General features: G+C 40.9%; 1 protein-coding gene across 1 annotated transcript; it reads left to right on the top strand.

Moving 5' to 3' along the window:
* The first annotated feature begins 10121 nt into the window (after nt 1-10121).
* Nucleotides 10122-11054, top strand: LOC134934081 (olfactory receptor 11L1-like). Its single transcript, XM_063929590.1, has one exon. It carries the CDS (start codon nt 10122-10124, stop codon nt 11052-11054), a length of 933 nt encoding a protein of 310 aa, XP_063785660.1.
* The last annotated feature ends 809 nt before the right edge of the window (nt 11055-11863 follow it).

Below are 11863 nucleotides of genomic sequence, written 5' to 3'. Positions count from 1 at the left end.
CAGTAAGCGTAAACTGTGCTCTGGCTGGACACCACCACCTCATGTATAGACATGTTTGAGTGGTCGGCATGCCCTGCCAGCTTTCCTGTCTGTCTGCCGACGCCATCATAACCCAGGGGCAAGATCTTTAGTCATGCTGCTGATGCTGGACCAGGGTTTAAGAATAAAATATTTCTGCTATTATTATTCAGTTTTGTGGTAGTGGTGCGGCTGCCCTCAGACATTTATTCATGAACTTCTGGCATCCACACTACAGTCTGACTGTCTAATTTTATCCAGGGCAGGCTGCTGCAGCATGAGTCCAACACCCCTAGTCTCCAATTTAAATAATTCCAGCCCAGTGTTAAAGCAACTTTGGCCCCACAGATCAATCCAGGCTGACACTTTCTGGTTCTGCCACTGAAGCCATTTTACAGACTGGCTGAAGTTTCTTCCTTCACTTGCAGACTAATGCAGGTCTGTCAGAGTAGTTACTGTACAAATGAGTTATGGCAGTAGTTCTGAAACTGTGTGCTGTGGCACCCTGGGGTGCATCGGGACACTAGCAGAGGTACCTTGGATTTGTGGTCCAGGACCAATTAAAATTATTTATGGTCAATGTAATAGGCAAAACTAGTGCTGGTGGCTCAGTGCTGTTTCTAGTGGTGGGCGAGGCGTGCAACTGCTTCCCCTCCTTCCTGACATAGTACTAAGCTCCGGGGGCAGAGATTTTCAGAAAGATGCATTTGCGTTGTGATGTCACAATGCAACATGTCATTTTGCAAAGCTCCGCCCCTGGAGTGGAGTAATACAGTGTGATAGGGAGGAGGGGAAAAGCGAGAGCGGAGGATGCGAGCAGGAGCCTGGTGGGACTTGAGCGAGCGGGCAGGCGGATGGGTGAACGCTGGCAGGCTGGCAGTATGCCTGGCAGTGGCAAATAGCATTACACACCCCTGCCAACTAGCATTACCCCTGGTAACTAGAATTACGCAGAAGGAGTGTGAACAGCCAGCATTTTTCCACACCATCTCAACACGCAAGACTATCTCTGGAAAAAGGTAATCCAAATTCTTTTTCAAAAGGAACATTCTAATTACCTCAGAGGTTAGTCTGGATGGTTGTGGTCTTTTTTTCACCTGGATTTTTTTAAAAGTTTTATACTTATGTTTTTTTTTTTTTTTTTTTTTTATCCACCCATATATGCCATTTTGTGGAGTGTATCCTGTATTTTTATCATCCAGCTTTCCCCCATTTTGTTTGGGGTTTTTGTACAATAAAACATTTTTATTCAACACACATACATTGGACATTATCCTTTTTTCTTGGAATATATGAAATAACCATTCAAGCCGAAGTATCTGGATAAAGACCTATCAGGCAAAAGATACCTTGATGTGTTTAACAACAGAAACAACATTGTGAGTTGGGGTACGCAAACCATAAGCATGTTTTAAAAGATACCTTGATGCACTTCCATTGTCCCGATTTCTAGCATGAACTCTGAGGACAAGGTCCAAGTTATCTGAAGTGGTGCAGGGGAACATATAAAAGAAACCTTGATGTGCTTGATAACTTCCAGTGACATTGTGAGTTGGGTACGCTGATTTCTTACGGCTAAAAGATACCTTTATGAGTTTGATTCATCCTTTATCTATAGTGAGTGTGGTACGCACCATCTTGTTCATACACTAAATTACGGCGGACACGCCTGGTAGAATTAAACATTGTTCAGAAATTATGTTTATATAAAATGACTTTATGAAACTGTGTTACACTATATATCTTTCTTTTGTTTGAAAATTCCCTTACATATTCCATTATCCCGAGTGGAAAACAAGCATAGATTGGAACAAGAGAGAGAAACACGAAGACATCTAGTGAAAAGGAATGTAATTTTCCATATAAGGACTTTATGTTTAGTATTTCAAGCGCCTAAGGTTGTATATCCCCCATTTGTATTATATATTGTGTATTTTCTTGGATGTTTGGTGACATTCTGGGGTGGTAAATTATCTAGGGCAGCTTCTAATAGCGCCGGTGCAGTTGAATTTTCCATTTTTTCCTTTTTCTTAACTAGAATTACGAACCCCGGGCTACTAGCATTACCCATGGCAAATAGCATTACCCATGCCAACTAGAATTACACACTCTGGCAACTAGCATTACCCCATTACCCCAGGCAACTAGAATTATACACTCCTGGCAACTAACATTACCCCCGGCAACTAGTATTACACACACCTGGCAACAAGTATTATCCTTGGCAACAAACATTACACCCATCCCAGAGCATGAAACCCCTGGCAACAAGCATTGGTCCCAGAGCATGAAACCCCTGGCAACAAGCATGGATCCCTGACTTGAAATCCTTGGCAACAAGCAAAACACCCAGCCCAGGAAAACCCTGGCAATGAGCATTATAGCCAACACGTAAAATCCTTGGCAACCAGCAGGTCATTTAAAAGTAATTAGAAGCTTTTCTGTAGGACATAATGTATAACGGGCATTGTGGTATGTGGCATAATATGGTGCAGGAAGCATAGTATGGTGCAAGGGGCATTACTGTGGGGCTTAATATGGTGGCATTAGTTTTTTTCCCTGTGGTGGCTGATGTCTATTGGTGCAGGGTCAAATACTGTGGTGTAAGCCCATTTTAGTGAGACCATGCCCATTTTAGCGATGCCACACACCCTTGCCTGGAGCACATGCAAATTTGTGTTTTTTATATGGGGGGGGGGCATTTTTTTATGCCAATGGGGTGAAGGTGCATTTTTAAATCTCACACTGGGAGCCAAATTGTCTAGAAACAGCCCTGTGTAAATATGTGTAAAAACTGAAGTAAATCCTGTCCCAGAAAACACAATTGAACTTAAAGATGACTTATTTACGTAAGGTAATATTTCTGTCCAAATTTCTCAAATAAGAAGCTTCTGGCCTAGAGATGCTGTGAAAAAAATTCAGATCCTCTAGGGCGCCGGTATTCAAAATAGTTTGGGAACCACTGAGTTATGGTACTTAAAACATGTCTGTGATGTGATTGCCAATGTGTGTTGAGTAGGATGGCTTTGTAACTAGAGATGTGCGGCTGGCACTTTTCGTGTTTTGTGTTTTGGTTTTGGTTCTAATTCCATTTTCGTGTTTTTTTTTTGGTTTTGTATCTAAATGATTTTTGGAAAAAAAATAAAAAAAGATAAAATCACAGAATTTGTGGGTAATTTTGCTCCTACAGTATTATTAACCTCAATAACAATCATTTCCACTCATTTCCAGTCTATTCTGAACACCTCACACCTCACAATATTGTTTTTAGGCCTAAAAGCTGCTCCGAGGTGGCTGTATGACTAAGCTAAGCGACAAAAGTGTGCGGCACAAACACCTGGCCCATCTAGGAGTGCACTGCAGTTACAGACAGGATGGCAATAATCAAAAACTAGTCCCCAAACAGCACATAATGCAAAAAAGAAAAAGAATTGCAATGAGGTTGTTGTATGACTAAGCCAAGCGACACAAACAATTAGGCCCATCTAGGAGTGGCACTGCAGTTACAGACAGGAAGGCACTTAAAAAAACTAGTCCCCTAACAGTACATGATGCAAAGAAGAAAAAGAGGTGCAATTATGTACCTGGATGGCCAAGCTAAATGACACAAGTGTGCAAGATGCAAAAAGAGGTGCAAGATGGAATTGTCCTTGTGCCCTCCCACCCACCCTTATGTTGTATAAACAGGACATGCACACTTTAACAAACCCATCATTTCAGCGACAGGGTCTGCCACACAACTGTGGCTAAAATGACTGGTTTGGGCCCCCACCAAAATAGAAGCAATCAATCTCTCCTTGCACAAACTGGCTCTACAGAGGCAAGATGTCCACCTCATCATCATCCTCCGATTCCTTACCCATTTCACCGTGTACATCCTCCTCACTGAGTATTAATTTGTCCCCACTGGAATCCACCATCACAGGTCCCTGTGTACTTCCTGGAGGCAATTGCTGGTAAAGGTCTTCCCGGAGGACTTTATAATTCATTTTGATGAACATCATCTTCTCCACATTTAGTGGAAGTAACCTCCTACGCCGATCGCTGACAAGGTTACCGGCTGCACTAAACACTCTTTCGGAGTACACACTGGAGGGGGGGCAACTTAGGTAAAATAAAGCCAGTTTGTGCATGGGCATCCAAATAGCCTCTTTTTCCTGCCAGTATATGTACGGACTGTCTGACATGCCTACTTGGATGCAGTCACTCATATAATCCTCCACCATTCTTTCAATGGTGACAGAATCATATGCAGTTGCAGTAGACATGTCAGTAATCGCTGGCAGGTCCTTCAGTCTGGACCAGTTTTCAGCTGTCGCTCCTGACTTCCCTGCATCACTGCCAGTGGGTGGGCTAGGAAATGTTATCATTTTCCTTGCAGCCCCAGTGGTGGGAGAAATTGAAGGAGGAGTTGTTGACGGGTCACGTTCCGCTTGAGTTGACAATTTACTAACCAGCAGGTCTTTGCACCTCTGCAGACTTGTGTCTGCCGGAAAGAGAGATACAATGTACGCTTTAAACCTAGGAATGAGCACGGTGGCCAAAATGTAGTGCTCTGATTTCAACAGATTGACCACCCTTGAATCCTGGCAAAGCGAATGAAGGGCTCCATCCACAAGTCCCACATACTTTGCGGAATTGCTCCATCTTAGCTCCTCCTTCAATTTATCAAGCTGCTTCTGCAAAATCCTGATGAGGGGAATGACCTGACTCAAGCTGGCAGTGTCTGAACTGACTTCACGTGTGGCAAGTTCGAGGGGTTGGGGAACCTTGCACAAGACGGAAATCATTTTCCACTGCGCTTGAGTCAGGTGCATTACCCCTCCTTTGCCTAGATCATAGGTGGATGTATAAGCTTGAATGGCCTTTTGCTGCTCCTCCATCCTCTGAAGCATATACTGTAGAGTGTTGAATTCCACCTCGTTACCACATCTTGCTTCAGTTGATGGCAGGCAGGTTCAGGAGTGTTTGCTGGTGCTCCAGTCTTCAGCATGCAGTGGCAGAATGCCGAAAGTGGCCCACAATATTTCGGGCCATCGACAGCATATCTTGCACACACCTCTCATTTTTCAAATAATTCTGCACCACCAAATTAATTGTGCGTGCAAAATATGGGACGTGCTGGAGTTTGCCCAGTTGTAATGCACACACAATATTGGTGGCGTTGTACGATATCACAAATCCCCAAGAGAGTCCAATTGGGGTTAGCCATTCTGCGATGATGTTCCTCAGTTTCCGTAAGAGGTTGTCAGCGGTGTGCCTCTTATGGAAAGTGGTGATACATAGCGTAGCCTGCCTAGGAATGAGTTGGCGTTTGCAAGATGCTGCTCCTGGTGTCACTGCGGGAGGCCATGCATCTACCCAGTGGACTGTTACAGTCATATCGTCCTTAGTCTGACCTGTTCCACTAGTCCACATGTCTGTGGTTAAATGGACACTGGATACAACTGCATTTTTTAGGACCATGGTGACTCTTTTTCTGACAACTGTGTACATTCTCGGTATTGCCTGCCTAGAGAAGTTGAACCCAGATGGGAATTGATACCGGGGTCACAGTAACTCAAACAAATCTTTAAGTGACTCTGAACTAATGGTGGATACCGGACGCACCTCTAACACCAACATAGCTGTCAAGGCCTCAGTTATCTTCTTTGCAAAAAGATGACTGCTGTCATATTTCATCTTCCTCACAAAGGACTGTTGGACAGTCTATTACTTACTGGAATTAGTACAAGTGGTCTTACAACTTCCCCTATGGGATGATGATCGACTCCCAGCAGCAACATCAGCAGCGGCAACAACAGCAGGCGTACCACTCAAGTATCCTACGGAGGAATCCCGGTTAGGAGAAGACTCCTCAGTCTTGACAGTGACATGGCCTGCAGGACTATTGATGTTCCTGACTGAGGAGGAAGTTGATGTTGAGGGAGTTGGTGGTGTGTCTTTCAGGAGCTTGGGTACATGAGGAAGAAGGGCTTTAGGTGTCAGTGGACTGCTTACTCTCTTACCCAAAGTTTCTGAACTTGACAGTGACTTCTGATGAATGCTCAGCAGGTGACGTATAAGGAAGGATGTTCCTAGGTGGTTAACATCCTTACCCCTACTTATTACAGATTGACAGAGGCAACAGATGGCTTGACACCTGTCGTCCAGATTTGAGGAGAAATAATTGCACACCGAAGAGGTGGCTTTTTTGGTAGTTTGCCCAGGCATCACAATGGGCTTCTTCATCCCAAGGACAACAGGTGTCTCCCCCAGTGCCTGACTTAAACAAACCACATCACCATCAGAATCCTCATCGTCAACTTCCTCCTCAGCGCCAGCAACACCCATACCCTCATCCTGATGTACTTCAACAGTGACATCTTCAATTTGAATATCAGGAACTGGACTGTGGGTGCTCCTTCCAGCACTTGCAGGGTGCATGCAAATGGTGGAAGGAGCTACCTCTTCCTGTCCAGTGTTGGGAAGGTCAGGCATCGCAACCACCAACACAATTGGACTCTCCTTGGGGACTTGTGATGCCATCTCAGAACACAGTTCTTTTCTGTGATCTTTCCAGCTTAACTCTTTTAATTTTTGTAGCGGGAGGATGAGGGCTTCCATCATCATGTGAAGCTGAACCACTAGCCATGAACATAGGCCAGGGCCTCAGCCGTTCCTTGCCACTCTGTGTCGTAAATGGCATATTGGCAAGTTTATGTTTCTCCTCAGATGATTTAAAGCTCTTTTTTTTGTTCTTTTTACTGAATTTTGGCTTTTTGGATATTTCATGCCCTCTACTATCACATTGGGCATCGGCCTTGGCAGACGACGTTGATGGTATTTCATTGTCTATGTCATGGCTAGTGGCAGCAGCTTCAGCACTAGGAGGAAGTGGTTCTTCTTGATCTTTCCTTATTTTCGCCTCAAAATTTTTGTTCTCCATTATTTTTGGGGAGTTATAAGAGACAATATGCGTCACAGGAATGACTGGAATTACTGACGACACAGGAAACTACCAATGGTCTGATGCAGCCTAACAGGTTGTTATAATTGTTATACTACAGCAGTGGATATATAGCAGCAGTGTTTATTGCCACTGGAATTACTGATGACACAGGACAAACACTACCACTGGTCTGATGCAGCCCAACAGTTTTTTAATAATAATATAATTGTAATTTGTTATAGTGCAGCAGTGGATATATAGCAGCAGCGTATATCGTCACTGGAATTACTGATGACACAGGACACACACTACCACTGCTCTGATGCAGCCCAAAAGCTTTTTAATAATAATATAATTGTAATTTGTTATATTGCAGCAGTGGATATATATAACAGCAGCGAATATCATCACTGGAATTACTGATGACACAGGGCACTGGATATACAGTATGGTAGCAGAGAACACCAACACTGTGACTACCTGGACTGATGCAGCACAATACACTGAGTGACTACACTGGACTGGTCGGCACAACACAGCCCCACTTTACAGCTACACTGGATATATGGCAGCAGAGAACACCAACACTGTGACTGCCTGGAATGATGCAGCACAATACACAGACTACACTAAACTGGTCTGCACAACACAGCACCACTTTACAGCTACACTGGATATATGGACTGGACTGAGCAGCACAACACTTGTCAACCCACTGTCCCGCCCAAATAAACAGAGACTGAGCACACTGAATAGAACACATCCTCTTACTCTCTGAGACTGGAGTGAAAATGGCCGCGATGCGCGGCTCCTTATATGGAATCCAAATCCCGCGAGAATCCGACAGCAGGATGATGACGTTTTGCCGAGTTCGGGTTTCCAAGTCAAGATGGAAAATCCGAGCCTGGCTCGGATCCGGACTCGGAAGCCAAATTTCGGGGGGGTTCAGTTCTCTGAGAACCGAACCCGCTCATCTCTATTTGTAACATGGAATGATACTCTAATATCTGCAATTGATTAAGGTTATATTGTGTACCTAAACAAATATACTGTATGATGCGTGTTTGATTGTTGCACAAATTGTGTGTTATTACTAATATAACTGATAGAACGTAAGTGGCATGTCAGACAAGTTTGTTCTGTCTAAAGACTTTAGTGAAGAAATGGAGAATCAGTAACACACGCATGAAAATCCATCACTTTCTGTGAACATTGATAGATAATCAGAGGACTTTCCTTATGTTACGATGTTTAGGGTCCTAGAGCTACCTAAGCATTTATGGAAAACAATAGAAAATAAAATAAAATATAAATAAAATCACTACAATCTATTGAGGTTCAAATCAAAAACATTAGTTTTCATGATTTTCAGGGCACAATTTTACTTCCAAAAATGCATATGATGTTTTTAACATAATGAACAAATTTCTGTTGTATGTCCTCCCCTCCTTTTTTAAGGCATACCTAATAATTACTGATTTTTTAATAATTTCTAATCTATAGGTACTAATAAAGTGGTCCTATTCTATAAGAGTGACTCCCAAAAATATTTTTTTTTTCATTTATGCTGTGTGGAATAAAATTTAAGCAGAAACCCAGTTTCTATGATTTCAAGTATATGTAGACCATCACAGAAATGCTTATACACCTGTCCAAGACATATGACCCTTTGGTGCATGAGTACAGATACTAAGATGATGATGATGGTCCATACATACTGTACTTATGTTATTGTTTATATTTGTTTTAGTTTATGAGATTTTGAATTTGAAAAGTTCTTTGCTTTTTGATATTGAAGTCTGATCTGAAGCACAAAAGTGGTGAAAAACATAGGTTCAATTGTAATGTATGTGACATACTGTATGCTTGATGTATACTTGGCTGCATCAGCGATCTTGCATTCAAACTCAGAATCAGGACCAAAGCCTCAAACAAGTCAGAATTTAAGATTAAGTTCAAGTTTAAGTTGAGTTCGAGTACAAGTCTTAAGGTAGATCACTTCCATGAATTAGCCTCACTTAGGGCTATATTTCTAAAGTTAATTATGCCATAAAAAATGCATAATTATCTGTTTCTGTCATTGTCATTTGTATTTGTCAAGATAGGAAGAAGCTATAGAAAATAACTTTTGATTTCTAATCAACAGTGCTCAATAGAAAAGTGTTATGTAACAAACTGCAGAAATCTAAGCTTTTTGGAGCGTTTCAGCTTTAGATAATGCCATCTTCAAATGACATTACTCCACTTACTTAAATGCAGGGACGGAGTAAGGGCCACTTGGCCCTTGGCCCCTGAGCTGAAAATGTTCAATTGCTTAAATTGAGAATAGGAGAAGATGTGTGGCCAGGACCATGTGGACTTGTAAACCCCCTAAACTATCAGCCCCATTGCCTCCCCAACTATATCAAAAAAGAAAAATTGCAGATTTTTGTGAAAAAAAACCTAGAAAGACAATTTTATTACCTATGCTTTATGATCGACTACTGTATGTGGCAGCTCATCATCATGCTACAATGAAGATGGGACTATTTTTATGTGGAGGCCACCCCAGTTACATCCACCCCATTGCTAATCTAAAAGAAAAGGGTATGAGTGCGCTGTCAATGGCAGCCAGTATGGGGGGTCAGCCTCTAAGAAAATAGAACAATAATATAGAAATGTATACTGGCGCCGGCTGTGAAACCAATAAGGGATGCTAATATAATATGATAAAAAAAATCAAATAATTTTAATAAACATATATAATATTGTAATTAAAATATCTCAAAATATCACTTGAGTGAACCAAAGCATATTGAGGAGTGAGCCCTAACCGGAGACTATACACAATATATATTACAAGTGAGATCTAAGTGGTCTTAATCAAAACTTCTTGTCTTCGATTTGGGAACAGATTAAGAAATTGTGGTCATCCTCAAGATATTTTAATTACAATATTTTATATGTTTATTAAAATTATGTGATTTTTTTATCATATTATATTAGCGTCCCTTATTGGTTTCACAGCCGGCGCCAGTATACATTTCTATACCATTGCTAATCTGGCACTGGCTAAATTGAGAAGCACTGCTGGAGAGGGATTTTGCACTCTCATAAGACGTATCATGTGATAAGTTGATATAACTAATATCAGTGTACTAATTATTTATTCTTATTTCTTCTCATCCAAGCAATGCAGGAGAGCAATATTACTTCCATCACTGAGTTCATCCTCTTAGGATTTCAAAGCCTACAATGCTTCAAAGCAATATCCCTATTAATCCTTCTTGTGATTTACTCAATGACTTTATGTGGAAACCTGTTAATCATTACATTGGTGTTCTACAGCAAGAACCTTCAGACCCCCATGTACCTGTTCCTTACTCAACTCTCCACGTCTGACATCATGCTGACCACAGCCATCATCCCCAACATGCTTTATACCATTGTAAATGAAGTGGGCACAATTTCTTTTGTAGGCTGCATTACTCAATTTTATTTTTTTGCAGTTACAGAATGCTCAGAGTGTCTCCTCCTCACTGTGATGTCATATGACAGATATTTAGCCATCTGCAACCCACTGCGTTATAACTGTATAATGGATAGTGCCTTATGCATAAAATTGATTATTATATCTTGGCTGATAAGTTTCTCACTGCTTTTGATTGACACAGTAACATTGGGTTTGCTGCACTTTTGTGGACCACTAATTATTGACCATTTCTTTTGTGACTATCCTCCTTTATTAGAGCGTTCATGTTCTGATACCAATGTTCTGCAATTGGAAGTAATATTTCTTAGTTTTCCAGTGCTTATTTTGCCCTTCATATTAATAATTGTATCTTATGTGTATATTATACAAGTTATCCTTAGGCTACCATCCTTTACCGAGCGTCAGAAATCCTTCTCTGCCTGTAGTTCCCACCTGACCACTGTGTCCATATTTTATACCACTCTGTTCTGCATTTATGTTCTTCCAACACGAGGACAGTCACAGAGTATAAGTAAAGTCTTGTCTTTGTTTTACACTGTGGTTACCCCATTGATAAACCCAATAATATACAGCTTGAGAAATAAAGACATGAAAAAAGCATTTGAGAAATATATTTGTAAAATTGTGTTATAAATTTTTATTGTATGTATACACTATAACCTTTTTCAAATAGCAGATATCCCAAAATGTAATTAAATGATACATGATATATAAGTGGTAGTGTATAACTATTCAATACTACTAGATTACTATGCTAGTCTTTTCCAAAACAATTTTATTATGGCTTCAGTGAAAAAGCATATCATGGGCTAAATTAGAATTTAATCCATTCCCATACAGTTTAAACATCTTAATTAAGTGTATCCCTATATTGTAAGGCTTCTGCAAGTTAAACATTCTGAAGTCCCAAAAGTGGAGATTAGTCATAAAAAATTATTGCAGTATGTAATATCACCCAAATTAGACTCTTATATCACTTCATCCCAATACATGGTTTATGGTAATATGATATTAGCCCAGTGAAGTCACAGAGTAGTGTGGGGATTTTAGTGTAAATTAAGAGACAGGTTATTGTGAAAAAAGGTGTAATTTGGGTTTACAACCTTATCCAGATTCAATAGAGATATGAGTGGAAGACGGCCTTTAACACCAGGGATGGACATTACGAATGCCTAGTGATGCCCTTTGGCCTAATCAATGCCTCTGCTGTCTTCCAAAACTGTGAATGAAATCTTTTGAGACTTCCTGTATAAATTCATAATAGTTTACCTTGAGGACATACTAATTTTCTCTCAAGACTTAGAAACTCATCAGTCACAAGTTAAAGAAGTTTTTTTGAGACTGTGTTCATATCACCTCTACTGCAAGCTGGAAAAATTCATCAATGAAGTTCCCTCAAGTTTGTACCTGGTGTGCATTATCGATTGATCTGATTTGCATAT

The sequence above is a fragment of the Pseudophryne corroboree genome, chromosome 6 (genome assembly GCF_028390025.1).
Source record: "Pseudophryne corroboree isolate aPseCor3 chromosome 6, aPseCor3.hap2, whole genome shotgun sequence".
Classification (NCBI taxonomy): Eukaryota; Metazoa; Chordata; class Amphibia; order Anura; family Myobatrachidae; genus Pseudophryne; species Pseudophryne corroboree.
Note: the sequence above shows the minus strand (reverse complement) of the source record. Positions and strands in the feature narration are given on the sequence as shown.